This window comes from Saimiri boliviensis, chromosome 1, assembly GCF_048565385.1.
Source record: "Saimiri boliviensis isolate mSaiBol1 chromosome 1, mSaiBol1.pri, whole genome shotgun sequence".
NCBI classification, from domain to species: Eukaryota; Metazoa; Chordata; class Mammalia; order Primates; family Cebidae; genus Saimiri; species Saimiri boliviensis.
This window is the reverse complement of record NC_133449.1, coordinates 168,595,443-168,616,349: the sequence shown is the minus strand read 5'-3', so window position 1 is coordinate 168,616,349 and position 20,907 is coordinate 168,595,443. Positions and strand designations below refer to the sequence as shown.

Sequence of the window (20,907 nt, the reverse complement as noted above, 5' to 3'; positions counted from 1 at the left end):
TCTGTTACGGGATAGGAGCTTTGTCCTGGAATTTCCTGGCCTTTGTCTGTCTGGGATAACTTCGTGTACCAAGACGCCTGTTTTTTAGAGTCTGCTTCCTTCTGGGGGAAGAGTGCTACTGCCTGTCTTCCACATAATGCTTTTGCTTCCTGTACCAAAGCCATCTCCTCCCTGCTGTCCGTGGGTTCGGAGGTGTGGGGAGCACTGTGACCAGGTTTGTGTACCTGGCTCCCATTATGCTCCTGGAAGTTACCGGTCACAAAGGAAAAGCCTAACCACTGGACATAAAAGCTTCGTCTTCCAGCCCGGCCCATTTGCTCTGGTCCTAACCTTTGTCTGTCTCTCATATTGCAGCAGAAAAAGTCCTACCTGGAGCGGAGCGTTAAGGAAGCTGAGGACAACATCAGGGAGATGCTGATGGCACGAAGGGCCCAGTAGGGACCCTCTCGGGGAAGCTCTTCCTCTTGCCCCTCCCATTCCTGGTGGGGGCAGAGGAGTCTCTGCAGGGAAACAGCTCCTCCTCTGCCCCATGGACGCTTCATCTGGATGGCCTGGCAACGTCACATTTTCTGCATCACCCTGAGCCCCTTTTGCTTACCAGCCGTGGAGTTTTTACCCTGGCTTTACCTCCCACCTCGGCCCAAGACACTCTTCCCTCTCAGGGTGTGTGAAGAACTCCCAGGAGAGGGAAGATGGGAGCCAGGGCAGATAGAAAGCTCTGCTTGAGCTTTGCACTAGGCGTGCCAGCCAGACCAATAAAAAGTGTCCACTCTGCTAAGCCTGCTTTTCTTGAGCCGAGGGATGGAGCAGAGAGTTAGAGAGGCAGTGGCCGTCTCCACCTCAGCTCCTGCTCCCTCTGCATTGGAGCCCTTCCTTCCTTGGGGGATGGGCTCTTGCCCTCTTCTCTTTTCCCTTCCTGTACCTTTGACTAACCCCTCAGCTTCCGGGCCTGCATGTAGTAGACAGAAGAAGAAAGAACACTGACATTCACAGCTGAATAATTGAACAGGACAGCAGTCCCTGGATGGCAGTCTGCCTCAAGATTCCTTTTCCTGCCTTCTCCCATACATTCCAAAAGGAAGTTCAACAGTCAGCAGCACCTCCAAGACTATCTCCTTCAGGCCAGTATCGTAAGATGGACGCTGTAATCCTGAGGCCTCCTAGAGGCTGAGGGCAGCAGTATGCTCCGGCTGGCTCATCCTAGCCCAGGTGGGCCAATTATTCAATTTTTAAGAATTTTGTTGCAAGCCAGTTGTTAAACACAGCCATTATAATTATGTAAATGTGCAAATTAGGTTAAAAACAAGGACAATAAATATTCAAAACTCATTCCTAATTATATTACTACATTTGACCATGATTGTGCTGTGTCTGTCTATGCACTGACTGATCTGTGGGGCTGCACCTATTGTGTCTGGGTGACAGAAATCCCACATGATGGCAGGTCCTGTGCTGCTCTTCCCAGCTCCAGTCAGTGACATCACATTGGTAACTTGAAATCAGCCATGGCACGGTGGGAACAGTGACACCACAGAAATAAGACATAGGACATGCTACAAAACATGGCTGAGTTGTTGTTGTTGTTGTTGTTTTTTAAGAGAGGCTGGTAAACGTTTATCAGCACATCCACTGCTTCAGAGGGAAGGCAGAGTCGGCAGGAGCTGTCAGCTGCAGCCTCTCTGGCCAGCTGGGCTGGGTGGACCAGCTGAAGGAGGAAAATCAGGCTTGCTGCTATGGCAGCCCGGCGCCACCCTGTGGCCAAAGATGGGATGAGTGGCATGGTTGACTAGTTGGGGTGAGGGGTGGGAGAGGACAGTGAGAAAAGAAAACCTCTGTTATGACCCCATGTTACTGTAGGATCCTGGGTTTCCAGGGAGCAGGCCTGGAAGCCACTCCAGGGGCAGCCCCTGGTTACCAAAATACCCTTTCCTAGGCCCTGGGTGGGTAAAGGCAGGTGTAAGTTGTCATGGTAAATACTCCTCCCTGAGCCCATCTTTGAGTGGGACTAGGGGGAAAGTGCTAGCTGGACCAGGAGCCCATCACCCGGCTGGAGGACACCTGGCCTCAGAACCGTCCTTCCTTGTAGCACCTGCACTGTTTGCATCACCGCCAGAATAAAAAGTTACACTGGCTGCTGGTCATATACTGGATGGTGAACACTAGCTGCGATACCCACATTTTAGAAGCCTTAGTGAACAGGTGAGCAATGAGAACACTACTCACCTGTTCACTAAGGCTTTCTGGTAACAGTCCAGGAGACAGAAGCACAGACTCAAGGGGGCTTAGCTTAGACCTGGAATCATTTAGACGGATGAGCTTTGGACAGATTTATTGAAACATACAGGGTGTTAGCAGAGAAATCATTCCATGGTGTATTACATTTGGCCACTACCTTGAATGTATAATTTAAAAATTATAAATATATATTTCACCACTAAGCCTTTGGCCAAAAAAAAGTCATTTAGCACATCTTTAAAGATCAATAAGAAATGGATTTTGGACATTAAAAAGATCAAGTCACTGAATTAAACAGCAGCAACCCCCACTAATCTAGAACCCCATAGTGCTGAAGGTAGAGGTGTCTGTGCAGAGCTAGTCATGTGTTACAGCAATCAGAAGAGACGGGGGCAGGCACACCTATCAGAGGTGGCAGCAGAGCTGGCAGGACCGGATGGCTGGGCTGGTCAGGTGAGCATGTCCCAGAGACAGCAGCAACAGAGAGCAGTCCAGCAGGCTGTGAGGCAGGTGGATGGTCCCAGCTCATCTCTTCTTTGGTCTTCTACCACATACACTGGAGGGAGAAGGGGCAAGAGGGTGAGAATGGACTGGTACAAACCCCAGGCCCTGCAAAGTTAGCCTCCCAGGGCCACGGGAAGGCTATAGCAGGGGGAAGCCACTGGGCAGGCTGGCAAGATCTTCGTGCTCCTGCCATTGCTGCTGCTGAATGGAGGGAGGGTGGCTCAGCTCAGCTGTTTCCTCTCTCCATTCCAGACTCAGGACACTCTCACCGTCACAGCGACAAGTACTACGGAACTTGCAGAATGGCCGACCCTACTTAGATAACTTTATAACCAGGTAGCATGTCCTCCCCCTGCAGGGGGACTGGGGGGCATTTCTTGAGATACACTGAGCCATCACCCAAAAGTAACAGGGAAAAGGAATTAAAATCTCCTTTAAAAGAGGGCTTTAAACCCTCAAAGAATAATCAAGAGCCCTGGTTTTTCACTCCTGGGCAATACACAATTTCAGAATTGCCCCTGACCTCTATACCTTGATAGAAAGGATGAAGGCAGGCAGGGATGAAAACCTGGCTGAGTGGTATGGGGCAGCTGGAGCCTGTGTGGTGTCTTCCTGTGCCTGGGATGCTCACTTTTCCTCCAAATGGAGTTGGAAACCTGAGTCTTGTCAGGGCGCTCTATCAAGAGATCTGAGTGCTAAGCAAATCGACAGGTCAAGAAGGACCCCAACTAGTAGCTAACTTGAGGCAGGCATTAGCTTCTCTTCCCATAAGGACGTATTTTCAATGGCTGCTAGTCAATCTGTGACCACTGGGGGAAAAAAATCTCCAACCAACCACTCATAAGCAGTAAGCATTTTTCATTTTTCCAGAGTTCATAAATGCATGAATCTTATCAATTAAACTAGTCCTTTGGCGGTTTTCTTTTTCTTTTTGTGTTTTGTATCTGTTTTGAGACCTCTCTCTCCGCAGCCCCTCTCTCTGGAGCCTGGTGTCTTCGCTATTACAGAGCATGCTGGATGGGTTAGTAGATTTTCCAGGTCTTCTCATTATATCAGCTGTCCTCCACTGTACGTACATGTTCCTTTTCCTTCTCTTGTGGCAAAGGTTTAATCCCAGCCCACTTTCATTTGGCCCTCTTCAGCAACACAGGTCTGGGTCTAGGTGACCCTTTACCAGGAAAGCCTGCTCAAAGGGAGAGGATGAATGACCCATTTATTCTGAGGCCTCCTAAGGTCTAGTACCTGATTTCGTCTTCACAGCAACCTTGAAGTAGATACTACCATCACTGCCTGTGGAGTTCGAGGCTTAGAGAGGTTAGGTCTCTTGTTGAAGCACATGCGACTAGGCAGAGGCAAGGGCAGGATCTGGACCCAGGCCTTTATGGCTCTAAAGCCTCTGGCAAGCCAGGCTTGCTCGGGCCTAACTGGGATAGAAAAGGGACCAGAAAGAGAACAGAGGTGACTGGGGCTACTGCGAAGTCTTTTCTCACACCCAGCTAGAGCGTAACCCGCCCATTGAAGCCTGGGCACCCCGGACCCTGGGGTCACTGCAGCACGAAAGCCCCAGGCAGACTGTCCCTTCCATCTGCCTGGATGACCTGCTTACCACAGGATCCTGCATGGGCAACTCTGGACAGGAAAACCAGAATACAATGGCATGCAGGTTGCCTTGAATAACCTCTTCCCTGTACTCTCCCTGTCACAGGATTGGCTTGCCTGCCCCTGGGACAGAAAGCCCCCTCCCCTGCCAGCTCTAGAAATAGCCTGCTTGATTCATGTGAAGGCCATCCCGGGCTTCAGGCCAGAGACTCAGCTGGAGGCTGGCTGCAGTGAGAGAGGCCCCATAGACTCTCTTAAGCTACCATTTATTGAGGTATTTGCAAGTGCCAGGACCTGTGCTGAGGGCCTTCTGGACATGGGACCACTCAGTCTTCATGACCACTGTGTAGGGTGTGGGCATCAGGACATCAATCCGTCTCCTCACTGCTTCCCCTTCTCCCCAGCCTCCAGGGACAGGGCTGAGGCAGCGGCCATGCCTTTCTCTCCTGTTGGAGCCACTGAACCTCAGGCAGCTTAGCTGGGGAAACGAAAATGTCCTAGCCGTGCTTGCTCCGCCTTTCTCCTCCAGTTTAATCAGGTCCGTCCTTGCCGGGGCTTTCACATAGCATACTTGGAAATGTGGAGAACTGGGGACTTGAGCACATTATTCCCAGACAGCGCTGACTAGAGGTTAGAAACGGCAGCTACAAATTGGAGGACTTCAAACCAGAGGGCTGTGCCAGCCATGACAGGGGCACTGAGTGCCTACACATACCTTAGAAACCCGAGTTTTATTTCCTGGAGCACCAAGTTCCCCCAAACCCTTAGGACATTTTTACCTTCAGCTGAGGACAGAACCTCGGCAACTCTTCTCTCAACTTCTGTAAATATTAACAAATATAAACCTTTTTAAAAAGAAGGAAAAAAAGGAGAGGGGTCAAAAGAGCAATGGAGGGGCTGGGGTGGGAACAGGCACCACGTTTCCAGACCTGTCGGCAGCAGTCAGTGCCCAACCTGAGAAGAGGTTCTGGTGCCCGCTGTCGGTGCTCTGATCGAGCCGCTTCTTGGAGATCAAGTGCCCCCCTGTGGCCAGTCTAGGGACAGGGGCTGGGTTCCAGCTCCTGATGGGGTCAGAGTCTTAAGCATTGGCTTCCTTCCATAAGCATCAGTGCCAAAAGGCTCACCCCTCATTCGCTAACTAGTTACTACCCTATTCAACCGGCCCTAGGCAAGAAGAAACTATTCCCAAAAAATAAAAATAAAATTTAAAAAAAGAGACTTCCCAGGGAACTAAAGGTGGAGTGGGGGAGCCTTCACTGGCTTGCCTCTTAACTGCCCTTTGAACCAACCCTCAGTATTCTCAGCCCCAGCCTGGTGTAGGGCCTGCAGAGGGGCAGGCACCCAGAGCTTTGTCACATGGATGCAAGCACAAGTGTGGGGCGGGGAATGTGCAGGGAGAGGCCTGTGAGCAAACAGGTGTGGCCTAGAAGCCCAGGCTAGGTCAGAAAGGCCCAGGAAGCTTGGGTTTCAGATGCACAACAGCTTTGGAAAGAGCTGAGCAGCTTCTGGCAGGGGCACCTCCTACCTCCTTGCCTTCAAGCTGGAAGCAGAAAAGATAGATGGACAATGTCCACCAAGCCCTGTGGTCTTCTCCGGGGCCACCAAGGCCCACTGCAACCTTGGCCACCAGACACACCAATCAGTTGTGTTAGTTCCAGGATCTAGGACTACTGTATTGTATAGCTCCAGAGGTGACATTCACATGGGCTACTCAGAAACCTGGTTCCGGGCAGGCAATGGGCAAGTGGGGCTCCAGTCCCCATAGAGGTCAGGGCAGGGATGACCTGCAGGAAATGTGAGTACTAGCCTCAGGTGAAGGCTCCTTTTCTCAGTCAGCCCCATTCTGGCACCTGAAACCATCACCTGCACGGCTCAGACTTTGTGAATGATTAATCGAGTGCCTCGATGTGGTAATTGAGCCTTATTAGGTCCTTCTTGTTTGTGCATGTCTGTACCAGTCCCAACCCAAGAGAGCTAAGCAGGAAAGGCAAACAGAAAGACCAGAGCCTCCCAGAGCCCGCAGCCTTGATGCCCGCAGCCTTCTTGATGCCCGCAGCCTTCTTGCTCCAAGAGTGAAGCAGCAGCACCTTGGCCCCTTATGGCCCAGACCAGTGATGGGCACCCAGGGCTGGCCCTCAACTGCTAAGACAACTACAGTCACAGCACCTTCCAAGAAGTGTCATGAGGGGAGATGATGGCTTTGCCAGGGGGAGGAGGACCTGTAGTCTTTGCTCAACTGCCCTTGCCCCACATTGGGCATCTAGACCGACAGAAGGAGGCTAGCCAGCTTTCCAGGAGGTTTCAGAGGATCCATAATAGCCCCTTTACTGCTCAGATGCAGAGGCAGGAAGGGAGGGGGAAATTTTTAAGCGTTTTTCAAATAAATAAGTAAAATCCTCAAGACAGTTACGAGATGGCTCCTGGGGTGCAGGGAGGGAGGAGTATGCAACTTGTTATGGCTTCAGTTCAGCTTTCCTTGGATGTGCAAGTGCAGTGGGATTGTTTATTCCCTAGCACAAAGGGGCTTCACCGATGAGAACAAAATGTCCTAAGGGCAACGACACTGTGCCTCTTTTCAAGCCCAGTGAGCACCAGGTCTGTGTGCTGAGCAGGTGAGTGATAGGCGAAGGATGACCAGGAACAGCAGAGGGACCAGCCTAGCTTCTGTCCTTCGAGGTTATCTGGACAGAGGCCATCACGGGTCTGTTTTCATTGGAGTCTTTGAAAGGTAAGAGAGGAGGAGTTAGGAACCTCTTCTACTTTCCAGGATCCTCTTCTACGGAGAAGCAGATATGGAGCTGACAGAATCAGCACAGCCTTGACTCAGGCTCCACAACAGTAGCTGCCTTTGCCTCCTAAGCTCAGAGCCTTTCCTGGGCCTCCTGAGCCTCTCTTCCTGCACTACTCCTCCTGCCTCCTTTTCCTGCAGCTTCAGCTCTGGCCTGGCTCTTCTGTAAAGCTGAGTCCCAAAATACCCACTCCAAGGTGAAACAGATCAGGAGCTGGCCAACCCACTCACCCATCAAACTGCCTCAGCTGACTGCAGCCCAACCCAACAAGCATTTAGTCAGCCATTGCTCTCTGGATAGGTGTGGGTGTTTACATGGATCTGTCTGGAAAGGGTGAGGACTCGCTGAGCTGTGTATGGGTCTTTGCTCATAGGTCTTCAGAAGTGCATTTGCCACCATCCTGGGGAGGCTGCCCCTGGACAAAACCAAGCAGCTATCCCAAGGCTAAGACCAAGCCTTCCGAGAAGCCTAGGGAGCCCCAGGTGAATGGGTCATCTTCTAGATGAGCCCTAGGCCCATCCCATGTCTACCCTGGGCTCAACCACAAGGTCTGCTTGCACTTTAGCCCTGCCTACCCTCAATCAATCCTGTGAACAGTAGACCCAATAGCACAATTTTTGGATAATCAACAAAAACCATCTAGTAGATCTGGACAAGCTGGGCCAGCCTGACAAGGCTGCACCACCAGCCCCCTCTATACTCTCATCCTTGGGTGAGAGCTGCTAGGGCCACTAGGACAGGGTTGACTGTTGATACGGAGACAATTGAGAACTTCTCAGATGCCAGGACTACAGTCAGAACTGCCTTGGGGACCACCTTGGGCAGTCATTTTTTGTTAAGAAGAGGATGCTGAGCTCAAAGAGAAATAACTTCAATGAGGTCACATGGTGAATTAAAGGCAGGTCCTGGCCTGTCACCGCACCGTCCTGCCTCGTGGCCCAGTGCTCACTGCACATCAAGATCAGGCTCAGTTCAAATCAGATAGCATCTGGGCTGCATGTGACCTGAAATGTGGCTACGCATCAAGGGAATGAAAGGCACCCCTATTCTCTGTGCCTCTGTTCCCCTTCTAAATCCAAGATCTGTGTGTTAGGTCCAGATCTGGACCTCTCCCTGTTCAGTGTGTCCCAAGGAGAGTAAGGGCCCATTGCCTCAGAACGACCTGGTCCAGCAGTCAACTGAGATACAGAGTGATTTCTGTCCACAGTCACAACATCAGAGTGAAAGGCCCCTCAGCTTCCACCTGCCACACCTCCACCTTCCACATGAGGGTGCGGGAGAAGGAGTGGCTGCTGAGGAGCCCGAGCAAGGCGTGTGTGAAGGAGCGCCCAGGTGCGTTTCATCCTCCCTCTTGTGTAACTCAGCTCCAGTGCTAGAAGCTGACAATTCCCGGGGAAGTGGCTGGACATCCAGAAGTGCTTCGTATTTTCCAGTAAAGACCATATCACTTTTACAAGAAGATTATCACCTCATTTAAATAAAATAGAGAACATAAGGGCTTCTAAAAAACTATGACCAACAAAAGAAGAGGTTAAAACAAGGGCCCACCTTCCCCATGTCCCTGCCACCAATTTGGGAGTTGGGCAGACCCCAGCTGAGGTCCTGGCTCTGTTCTTCTAGAGCTGGATAATTTCAAGTAAGACACTGGACTTCTCTGAGCCTCTGCTTAGTCTTCTAAAGGATGAGAAGGAAGACAGAGTCGTACAGTTACTGCCTTAGATAACACAGGAAAATGTTGTAATGAGAACAAAGGTTATCATTAAGACAGGTCAAAAATATAAACTTAATTTAGAGAGAGGTAAGTTTCATCGTACGGTTTCTTAAATAGTAAGATCATATAGTACATTTCAAATGTTATTTTCAATAATTTTCTAGGCCATTGTCTATGTTTATGGCACTGCTAAAAAACTGAGGTGCCCACCATGCGGTGCAGCGCATGCATTCCTCTTTGCTGGTCCAGCTGCATGTACAAAGCTTGGTCTTGCAAAACATCATGCAGTTTTGCATGATGGAGCAATCCAAGCCATAAGATTGCAAGGACCCGCATATCCACAGAAATGCCACAAGCTGACTGTGGGGCTCAACAGCTTGATGTGGAGAGGAGGGGTTCTATACAGATGAGTTTATAAAAGATAAAAGATGCACAGATAATAATTTAATTCAGACTTAAATAATTCACTTTATTTGTGTAAACCTGAGGAGAAAACCAAGAGCTTCTTATACTGGTGAGAGAAGGAAATAAAAAAGGGAATCTCAAATAGTATACAGGGGCAAAGGCCCCTTTCCCTCATACAAGACTTTAGCAAGCAATCTTATACACCTTGAGGGGAAGACAGGCCTTAGAAACAAACTGTTTTGTATTTGGTTTAGAATAGAGAGCAGTTTTACTTTTATCTGGTGAGGGACTGAAGGGCAGTAATGAAGAAGAGTACTGGGACAGGGTGAGTACATAAGCAGTTCCTCAGCACCTGCTCCTCCGCCAGAGTCCAGTCCTGTGGTGCCATTGCCTCCGATAGGCCAAAGGACCACAGTGTGAGCCGGAGAAGGTGTCACTGTCAAAATCAAAGGGGAGGAAGAGGTTGACAAGTATGAGAAGCTCCAAAATACCCTTGGGAAGAGGACAAAATGTTTTTCTGGTGCTGAAGACCCAATGTCATGGGTAACATTACTACAGTAGGAGGAGAAATCAGTTCATTATATCATGACATATATCATGAACATATCCCTAATGCAGCTTTTGGAGGAATAATTATGAATGAGGCTGTTATACCAGGTGGAAGAAATTAAGGAAAATCTAGAGAAAAAAAACCGAATCACACCTAGTACATGACAATTCTATGACCCTGTGATGATGGTGTAAAGACCTCAAGGGAGGGAGGATTCTCCAGTGGAGGCAAACTGTGTGTGATCTTGCTGATGACCTGCTCAGAAGTGCGGCACAGAGAGACCACGGCTGTGAATGATGGTGGCTGACCTGACTCATGGCGTAACACGGCCATGACTCAGACCATAACAAGTCCCTCCATATACTGGCCATCTTGTAATGGCTGTTCCTACCCAATTTAATGAATAGTATACTTCATTTACTGCCAGACTTCCAAAGACACCAATGTAATCATACACTAGGAGCTTTAACTCTGGAATAATCACAACACAGCAAATGAATGGGCAGGCTGCCTTCCATCATTAAAGGTTATGGCATGTAAGGGTGAGCAACCAATCCCACTTAAATATCCATTAACTCTCATGAAGACCTATAGATTTAATGCAATGTCAGTAAAAATCCCAGCAGGAGTTTTTAATAGGTAAAGATAAACAAATTCTAAAATTTATAGAAAGGCAAGAGAACTAAAATGACTAAAACAAGAATGAATATAAAGTTATATAGTCAAAGACGGTTGATAGTACTGGCAAATGGACACATAGATCAAAGGAATGGAATGAAGATAATAACAGACCCATGCAAACATGGCTAACTGGTTTGACACATAAGCAAAAGCAATTCATTGGAGAAAGCATTTTGAAAAATATTAAGTATAGTATGTAAAACACCTCATGAAAACCCTCAACCATTTTAAACCTCACATTTTATATAAAAATTAACTCAAAATGGATTATAGATCTCAATGTAAAACATAAAACTATAAAATATTTTGAAGAAAACATAGAAAAGCATCTTCATGACATAGGGTTAGGCAAAGAGTCCTTAGACTGACACCAAAAGCATAATCCATAAAATAAAAAATGAACAAACTGGACTTCATCACAGTGAAAACTTTTTCTCCATGGAAGACACTGTTAAGGGGATGAAAAGACAGGCTACAAACTTAGAGAAAATATGTGCAAATCACAGCCAACAGAAGACTTGTATCTAAAATACATGACAACTCTCAAAAGTCCACAGTAAGACAACAACTCAATTTAAAAGTGGATAAAATACTTGAAAAAACACTTTACCAAAGAGGATATAGGGAGAGCAAATATGCATATGACTTCATCACTATTAGGAAAACACAAAATCACAATGAAATACTACTACATACAATCAGAATGGCTAAAATAAAAATTACTGACAATATCAAGTACTGGCAAGAACGCAGAGCCACTGGAACTCTCATTCATTACTAATAGGAATGCATGATGCCAAAGCCACTTTAGAAAACAGTAGCAGTTTCTTAAGCCTATCATACGATCCAGAAATTCCACTCATGGGTATTCAGCTTAGAGAAATGAAAATTTATGTTCACATGAAAACCTGTTTGTAGTAGATGGATTCGTAATCACCCAGAAGTAGAAACAACCCAAATGATCCTTCAACAGATGAATGAGTAACTGTGGTACCTTTAATCCAATGGAATACTTCTCAGCACTTAAGTACCCACGGATCCTCATAGAATACACCAGCAGTTACAAACTGATGATTTTGCTCACAAGGCAGTATCCCGAAATGACATTCCAGGGCAAAACCTAACCATCCCAAATCTCCTGTGGCCAAATGTACTGCAAAATCCCAAAAGACCAGGGGCTTTCAGATGTATTCCTCAGGTCCCTAGGCTTTTATAAGAAGTAGGGGGTGGTTCGTCCTTGCCTCAACCATGGCAATTCTATAGTATCCATTTTTCAGATTGTAGTTGCATGTAGAGTTTCTTTTGAAAAGATGTATATTAGCAAAATAATGGTGGTCATGAAAGATCTAGACTGTTGCTAGTTTACAGAAGGGCCTCCCCAGGGCATGGATGGTCATCTGTTTGGTGATCTATATGCTGGACCCTCCAGCAGCTACCACAGAGGACACAGTTTTCTTGAGGAACAATGTCTCCTCTGTTCAGGCTCAAAGCTGAGTGACATTAGCCTAACTCCCTTACTTGGTATCTAACCTTTTTGGAACTCAGTGTTTTGTTAGCATGCTTCTCTCCAGTTTAGCAGGGTTCCTAGCCTTCCTGCTTCAGCTAGTTCTTTGTACCTGGGAGCTCACCTGTTCCATGCTTACACAAATGTCTGCCTTTCTCCAGGCCTGAGGAGCCCTGTCTTCAAGTCCCGAGCAGTCTTGTCTTTCCTTCTGTTGATTTCCTTCACAGAACAAGAACTGGAGAAAAGTCCACCCCTCAGTGAAAAAAGTGTGGATACTTTTGCATTCTGACCTTACCTAACCTCTCAGCAACATTTGATATTACTGATCACTCCTCTCTTCCTAATGCATCTTCACTCAGCTCTCAGGACATCCCATTCTCCTAGCTTTCTTTCTCTGACTTCTTTGCAGATCCATCCAGAATTCCTTAAAGCTCAACTCACACTGCCACCTTTTCATTTCTCTCCATATTTCCATCCAACTTGATCTTACAGCCACAGTTTCAATTATCATCAACATGCCAAGGCTCTCCACATTGACATCTTAACTCAACCTCTCCTCCAAGCCACAGGTTTATATACAATTGCTTACCTGATATCTCCACTTGAATGTCTGATACTTCGAAACCTCAAACTAACCCAGTATGTTCTTCCTCTCGACCGGTTCCCAACCTCTGTAAACACCACCACCAGGTACCCAGTTCCAGTCAGAAACCCAGAAGTCATCCCTGATCCTTACCTTCTTCCCCAGTGCCCATATCCAGTCCATCACCAAGTCCTGTTGATTTTACTTCCCAATATCTAAAATGCATTCTTTTCTCTCCATAATCACCATGTGTACCTGTGCCCCGCTCCAAACCATTCTCCATACAGAAGCCAAAGGGATTTCTTAAAAATGCAAATGTGATATCATGCCTTTGCTTAATATCCTTCAACAGCTTCCCATTACTCACAATACAAACACCAAAATCCTTATCTTGGGCTATAAGCCCCTGTCTCACTCCTGTTTCCCATCTGCTCTGAATGTCCCTTTGCTGTCTACGACACCAGTTTCCTTTTCCACTTTATCAGATGAGCCACCGTCTTTACTGCCATTGGGCCTTGGCACCTGCTGTTCCTACACATGTTGCCTATTGACACCTATACATCTTTCAGATCTTAGCTCACTTCACCTTGGGGAAGCCTTGGACCATACCAGATTGCTCCCCTTTTATATGTTTTCATGGCATTACATCTCTTCTCTTCACAGGAAAGTATGATGTCAACTATTACCTGTGGGTTTATTTAATGTCTAGTTCCCTCCCTGAAGTATACGCCCCATAAAAGCAGGAATCGGGGTTTGTTCTGTGTGGCCTATCACCTTGCACTCTGGAGCTACATTTAGGGAATGCATGATTGTCTGTAGAACCCAGGTGGTTCCCCTGGAGCATGCATGGGACAGACTGAAGAACTGCTCCCCTCACAGCTCAAGTGCCTGAAGGTAATGCTGTGACAAAGATGGGCTAAAATTTTCTAATGTGTGATCCCAATGGAATCAATAAATTATTTCCACCAAGTAATAAATGTAACATTTTAAAAAAGGAATCTATTCATAGTAACATTAAAATTATAATGTGCCTAGGAAAAAAATCTAATTTTAAAAACCAATAAGGATATGTGAGAGCTATGTGAAGAAAATTGTAAGACTTAAAGGACATAAAAGAAGACAAAAATAAATCAATAGATTCCTTTTCATGGTGGGAAGACAATATTGTAAATATGTCAACTCTTTCACCAATGACTTGATAAATTACATGCTGTTCCAATCAAAGCCAAATGTGTTTTCTGTAGAAACTAACACACATTCTAAAATCTAGATGAAAGAGTAAAAGGCTGAGAACAGCCAAGAAAATGATGAAAAAGAGTAAGAGGTATGTGTTTATACATATGCTGGTGGAAGGAGGGTACATATCACACCAGATTCCTGATTCCCATATTCTAATTCGTACATGGGAACTTGGTATATGACAAACCTCATTTCATATTAGTAGGGAAAGGATTGAAACTGTGCCCCAAAGAGTTAAAGACACCAATCCCCAACAAAAATTCTTTTTTTTTTTTTTTTTTTTTTTGAGACGGAGTTTCGCTCTTGTTACCCAGGCTGGAGGGCAATGGCGCAATCTCGGCTCACCGCAACCTCCGCCTCCTGGGTTCAGGCAATTCTCCTGCCTCAGCTTCCTGAGTAGCTCGGATTCAGGCACGCGCCACCATGCCCAGCTAATTTTTTGTATTTTTAGTAGAGACGGGGTTTCACCATGTTGACCAGGATGGTCTCGATCTCTTGACCTTGTGATCCACCCGCCTCGGCCTCCCAAAGTGCTGGGATTACAGGCTTGAGCCACCGCACCCGGCCTCACAAAAATTCTTAAGTTTGCAAGATGGCAGATAAGGAACAACTTGCTGAAACACTGAAACTCCTCAGCTTATGAGGCAAAAGAACTGGCTGAAGTCTCTTAGAACCAATATGGCCAGCTGGAGTTTGGATAGAATGAGCTTGCTGATGTGACAGTCTGAATTTTCACTGCATGTTTCATACTAACCCCTCCCCTGAATTTGCACATGGGATCCATGAGGTAGCATGAAGAGATTATTGTACATGCCCCAGGACTTTCCAAACCTCCCCTTTCCTTCTGCCAATCACCTTTCATCCCAGAATCTACCCCTCTAACCTTTTCCAATAAAATTACTGCCTTAAAGCCAGGACAAGGAGACAGACCTGAGCTAGAATCATCCTATCTCCTTGTTAATCAACATAATAAAAAGGATTTCTTTTCTAAAAACCCAGTGTCATTGTATTGGCTTCTAGCACATCAGGCAGTCAGCTCCTTTTGCTTGGTAACAGGATGATCTAATTAATACATGGGGCTGGAACTACCAAAATGGAAAAAGAAAACCAGCACTTCATCCTATACTATGATAAAAAATAAATTCAGGGCCAGGTGCAGTGGCTGATGCCTGTAATCCCAGCACTGTGGGAGGCTGAGGTGGGTGGATCACCTGAGGTCAGGAGTTTTGAGACCAGCCTGGCCAACATGGTGAAACCCCATCTCTACTAAAAATACAAAAATTAGCCAGGCGTGGTGGTGGGCACCTGTAATCCTAGCTACTTGGGAGGCTGAGGCAAGAGAATCACCTGGATCCAGGAGGCGGAGGCTGCAGTGAGCTGAGATCGCACCACTGCACTCCAGCTTGGGTGACAGAGCAAGACTTCAACTAAAAAAAAAAAAAAAAACAACAAAACAAAACTAGCCAGATGTGGTGGCACATGCCCGTAATCCCAGCTACTTGGGAGGCTGAGGCAGCAGAATCGCTTGAATCAGGGAGGCGGAGGTTGCAGTGAGCCAAGATTGTGCCATTGCACTCCAGCCTGGGCAACAAGAGCAAAACTCTGTCTCAAGAAGAAAAAAAAAAAATCAGGTGGACTAACAACTATATGTGAAATATTTTTAGAAGAAAATATAGACTTGTCTTTATGACCTTGGAATAGAAAATGAGTTTTCAAAGACTAAACCATACAAAGTATGTAGGAAAGACTGATAAATATGACATCTAAGATTTCTCATACTAGAAAATACACTATAAAAAGATTAAGAGAGGCAGGGTATGGTGGCTCACACCTGCAATTCCAGCAGTTTGGGAGGCCGAGTCAGGTGGATTGTTTGAGTTCAGGAGTTCGAGACCAGCCTGGGCAACGTGGCAAAAGCCTGTCTCTGCTAAAAAAATATACAAAAATTAGCAGGGTATGGTGGCATGCATCTGTAACCCCAGGTACTTGGGAGGCTGAGGCATGAGAATTGCTTGAACCCTGAGGTAGAGGTTCCAGTGATCTGAGATCACACCACTGCACTCCAGCCTGGGTGAAAAAGCAAGACTCTCTCTCAAAAAAGATTAAGAGAGTCAGCTAGGAAGAAGATACTTGTAAGCCTATAAAACAGACAAATACTAGTGGACAGAATATAAAAATTCCCTACAAATCAGTAAGACAAACCAAGAGAAAAGACAGGTTAAGAATATGTACAAGCAATTCACAAGATACGTACAAACTGACCAAAATTTTTATGTTTACATTCAAGGTCACTAGTAATCAGGGAAGGCAAATTAGTGAGATACTATTTCACACCTTTGAAAGGGCTAAAATTTAAAAGCCTGCAAGTTATTCTCAAATAAAGAAGAAAATGAAAACTGTGTAACAGTAGTTGTTTATTCCAGTAACAGGAGGTAGCAGGGCTGTAGGGAAATACTTGGGTCTTGGCTGCTTAGTCCAAGTTGTCCAGGAGGCAGCAGCAGCAGAGAGCAGCCCAGCATGCAGCCAGCACTGCCTGACACCCGCTGTCCGTCTTCCTTTCCCGTTCTACCACGTACACTGTTGAAGGGGGTTTGGGGGCAGGCAGGGGAGAGAGAGACCCAGTCAGAGGGGACTTGGTGGCAGCATCCTGGTAGCACTTACCACACTCTGTGGAGACTTGTTCTGTCTAGATTGTTAGATCCATGAGGGCAGGGCAGGTGCCATGCTGATCTGGTTCACTGCCCCCTCCCTGCTCCAGTGTATGGCACACATCAGGTACTCAGCAGCTATCAGACTACTGTTCCTACCACCTCTCCTTCCTCAAGCCGACCAGGAAACCCAACCCAGTACTTTATTTGTTGCTTGTCCAAAGAGATCCATTTTTCAATGCAGCCCTTGCCCTGAGCCCCACCCCAGCAGCCTGATACGGCAGACACTGGTGGAAAGCTTTACATATGATCATTTAATCCTCACAACAGCTCTGTATTACTATCATCATTTTATAACTCTCATACACTGTTAGCAGGAGTGAGAACTGACAGAATCTCTTTGAAGGTGAATTTAGAGAAAACCGGGAGAGACAACAACTGCAACCTAGAAAATTTGTATCTAGAATTTATCCTGCAGAAATAATTGTCCTGGTATTCAGGGATCTATGTAAAGTATGGTTGTCACTGCATCAAAATAACCCCAAACTAGCCTTAGTGTCTATCAACTGGAGTCCAATTGGGTAAATTAAAGCACACCACATAACAGAACACTACGTAGCCAATAAAAGACCAGGTGGTTCTTCCAGGTGGCCAATAATTTAAGGGACGAAAGCAAGGTCTAGAGCAGTGCATCTATTTTATTTGTACAATAAGAAGGATATACACACAAATACACATATATACATTTCTGAAAGTATACAAGAACTTAAAGGTCAGGGTGTGAAAAGAGGTGGAGGTTTTCACTTTGCTTTTACATTTTTCTCAAATCTGGGCTTGTCTGATTCCAAAGCCACACTCAAAGCTGCTCCCCGGGGTCCTCATGGCAGGAGGGTACGGGTTGGCTAGTTTTAGAATGCCTTGGATCTCTTCAAGTGCTATAAGAGTTCTAGGGGCTTTAGGGGCAGTGGGCACTAATCAATCTGGGCTCCTAGCCCCAGTGGCCCCGACCTCAGTACTGGGCTGCCTCTCTAAGTCACTGTTACATGGATACCTCAGATGGTCCAAATCCCTACAACCTTGCTCCTCTTATAGCCTGACCTGGCCCCTCCTAACCCAAAGTCCCACCTATCAAATATGCCTTAAATCCAATTCTGTCTCCTCTCAGGCCCTGCAGCCTCTGTGAGCTCTAGGTTAGCACTGGGACTTCTGCTGGGCAAACCTGGTTATAGGTGATGCTATCAAATCACAACTCCCCCTCCAAGGAGCTCAAACCAGACAGGACTCCTACACTGCTGCAATTCCTGAGGCTGAGCCTATTAACCCTCTCCTTCACTGTTCATGCCAGTTCCCAAACAGCTCATTAAGACTCCTTTTGCAACTTCCTGGCCCTCCACACCAGGTGGCAGCACTTCAGAATTTACCAAATCAACCCCAGCCTCTTCTCTTAGGGTTCAAGTAGGTAGTCAGGAGCCCACCTGAGCCAGGTCCTGGAGGACGAGGGCACCAAGGGAGCCGGCTCTGTTGGTCTTTGCCTATGCACAGCCTTGAGGATTCCATGATGGTCCAGGGGCCACCTCCAGGTCCGTAACCAGCCCCCTGGCCCCCCTCACCCCAGTGAGTGTGAACATCCATCCTACTCCGCTTTCTCCTCCCACTTCCTCAGCAGAGCCCTCCATTCTTGACTCCCATGCTGGTGCTCTCCACCTCTGCCAGCCAGTGACCTCAGCGGCACCAGGACTCTTGTCAGGAACTTCAGTGCCTACTCAGCCGACCCTTGGGAGTGCCCACCCCACCCCTTGGCCTTCTCTCAGCATCAGCAATCCTGTCCCTGGGCTCATCCTTTCCTGTGTCCTGGAAATATCCCCTCCCCATTTTTACTCTGTCTGCTCTTCCTCTGGGGCCTCCAATACCAGCCTGGGTTGCTGGGATATAGGACAAAGCCTCCCAGCCAAGGCAGCTACCTGTTCCTCCCAGATTCAGCCTTTATCATTCTTTTCCTCCTCTTCCTCAGACTGACATCTGTAGAACTCTGCACATTTACAGGTTTATTCAAAATCAATTCAAAGGTAGCATTTACATGTCAGTCTCCTGCCCCCCTCCCACTGTCCTACACTTAACCACCCATCATGTCCTTTGCTCAAAAATAGCCAAGGCTCCTACTATCTTAGTACTCTCCCTCTGGCCACCTTGACTGTTCACAGTGGTTCCATGGATCCCATGGGTCCGAATCTGGCCATGTCTAGCAACCCCAACACCGAGCACTACCCTAGGGCCTCAGATACCTCAGAGCCAAATCTGTGCCTAGCACAGACCAGCTCCATGCCTGTGCAGGACACACACAAAATGATAACCCTAGCTGTGTTCTCAGAAAATTTATATCCCTATCTCCCCAAATCCTTCTTATCAAAGCTAGGCCCCAGCCGTTCTAAGCATTTCCTCCTAGGAATCTGAGATTCAGCTGGAAGTTAGTGGGGGTAGGGAGCTGTGGGTGGGAGAGGTACTGGGTTTTCATCAGATTCTGGTGATGGGAGGTTCAGAGAGAAGCAGGGAAGGAACCCTCCTTACTTGATACTGTGTGTAGGGAGATGTCCCCAGTTTAGGTCACAATTCCCAAAGACACTCTGTCCCAATTTAGTAGGAGGCACCACAATTAGGATTTCATGATAGGATTTTTTTTTTTTTTTTTTTTTTTTTTTTAAGAAGGAGTCTCAGTTGCTCAGGCTGGAATGCAGTGGCACAATCTCGCTCACTGCAACCTCCACCTCCCAGGTTCAAGCGATTCTCCTGCCTCAGACTCCCAAGTAGCTGGGATTACAGGTATGCGCCACCGTATCTGGCTAATTTAAAAAAATGTTTTTGGTAGAGACGGGTTTCACCATGTTAGTCAGGCTGGTCTCGAACTCCTGACCTCAAGTGATCTGACTGCTTTGGCATCCCAGAGTGTTGGGATTACAGGCGTGAGCCACGGCACCCAGCTCAGAATAGGAATTTTAATAAGATATCAAGCTGAATTTAAAAATAGGGTCAAATACTCCCACATAACCTTGGACAGGTAACAACCTCTCTTAGATTCACTTTCTTCTGCTATAAAATAGGGATAATATTAGTAATCTATACCCCACCATAGGGTTGCTGGGAAAATGAAGAGATTATGCATGTAAAATGCTGAGCACAGTGCTTCACACATTGGAAAGCATTCAGTAAATGCTCACTGATGTTATTACTATTATTTAAATGTCTACCACCTTTTAGGCAGACCCCTCCCTGACGAAGAGCAGGCCTCTTGTAGACAGGGAGAAAGAAGACAAAGTGCATACCCACTCTGAAGTGGGTAAGAAATAAACAGGAGGCTGGGAGTCAGAGTCACAGGCTATTCTAGGAGCAAGGGGCCTGCAAGATCAGTTAGCCCTTCACTGTACAGAGGAGGTAAAGGAGTTCCATTGCAAGGGATGGATATGCCCAAAGCCACTCTGAGAGAAGAGGAAGAGCAGAACAGAGCTATATCTCTATCTCTAGTAGATCCATGGCAGGAAAAGACAAGAATGCTGGGGAGGGAATTGCCAGGAACTGAAGGCCCTACCTACTCACACCTTCCTTCACCCCAACTCACACACACACACGAACAGTCCCCATCACTTTTCCTTTGGCCTCAACTAACTATGACATCAGAGCTAAGGTTCAGAGTCAGGGAGTCCCAGTCACATCTTTAGAAAGTATGACTAGGAAGCTCAGGCAGAGCTCAGGGCCAAGTAGCTTTCAAGTCAGAGGATGTAGAGTTTGTATACTGAGCCTAGGACAGGAGAGAAACACACAGGACATGGGAACAATCAGGATGGCAGCCAAAGGCTATAGTCCAGTGGGCACAGACACCTCCTATATCCTGACTGCCAGGCTCCTGCCTGGTAACAACTCCACCCCCAACTCCTTCCCACTGATTGAAGGCCTAAACACCCCAGGCACTGTGGTCATCCCACCCCACAGTGGGATTCACCTGTGTCTGCCTACACCACCTGCCAGTCCTAGCCTTCCACTGATCCTGAATGGGCAGTGACACCTATGTAGGAAAATTGTTGCATGGCAAGAATGACATCATTTTTTTTATTTTTATTTTTTAGAGACAGGGTCTTGCTCTGTTACCCAGGCTGAAGTACAGTGGCATGATCGTAACTCACCTCAATGTCAAACTCCTAGGCTCAAGTCATCTTCTAACCTCTGCTTCCCAAGTAGCTAGGACAATGAGAGCATGTCACCACACTTGGCTAATTTTTTAAATTTTTTGTAGAGACAGGGTCTTGCTATGTTGCCCATAGTGGTCTTCAACTCCTTGCCTCATGCCATCCTCCTGCTTGGTTTCCCAAAGAGCTGGGATTATAGGCCTGAACCACCTCTGCCTGGTATGACACCATCTTGAAATGAAACCATCATGATGACTGATGTATTCCCATAGCACAGAAAACTC

General features: G+C 46.9%; 2 protein-coding genes across 2 annotated transcripts in view; one reads left to right on the top strand and one right to left on the bottom strand.

Annotated features, from left to right (window-relative positions):
- Positions 1-2,201, top strand: part of PFDN1 (prefoldin subunit 1) — a 62,647-nt gene extending 60,446 nt beyond the window's left edge. The window contains exon 4 of the mRNA XM_003933906.4: positions 355-2,201. Coding sequence (XP_003933955.1) covers positions 355-438 — 84 coding nt within the window. The 3' untranslated portion in view covers positions 439-2,201. The remainder of the gene's footprint in view (positions 1-354) is intronic.
- Positions 2,202-2,312: 111 nt separating this feature from the next.
- CYSTM1 (cysteine rich transmembrane module containing 1) overlaps positions 2,313-20,907 on the bottom strand; it is a 66,278-nt gene continuing 47,683 nt past the window's right edge. The window contains exon 3 of the mRNA XM_003933907.4: positions 2,313-2,791. Coding sequence (XP_003933956.1) covers positions 2,685-2,791 — 107 coding nt within the window. The 3' untranslated portion in view covers positions 2,313-2,684. The remainder of the gene's footprint in view (positions 2,792-20,907) is intronic.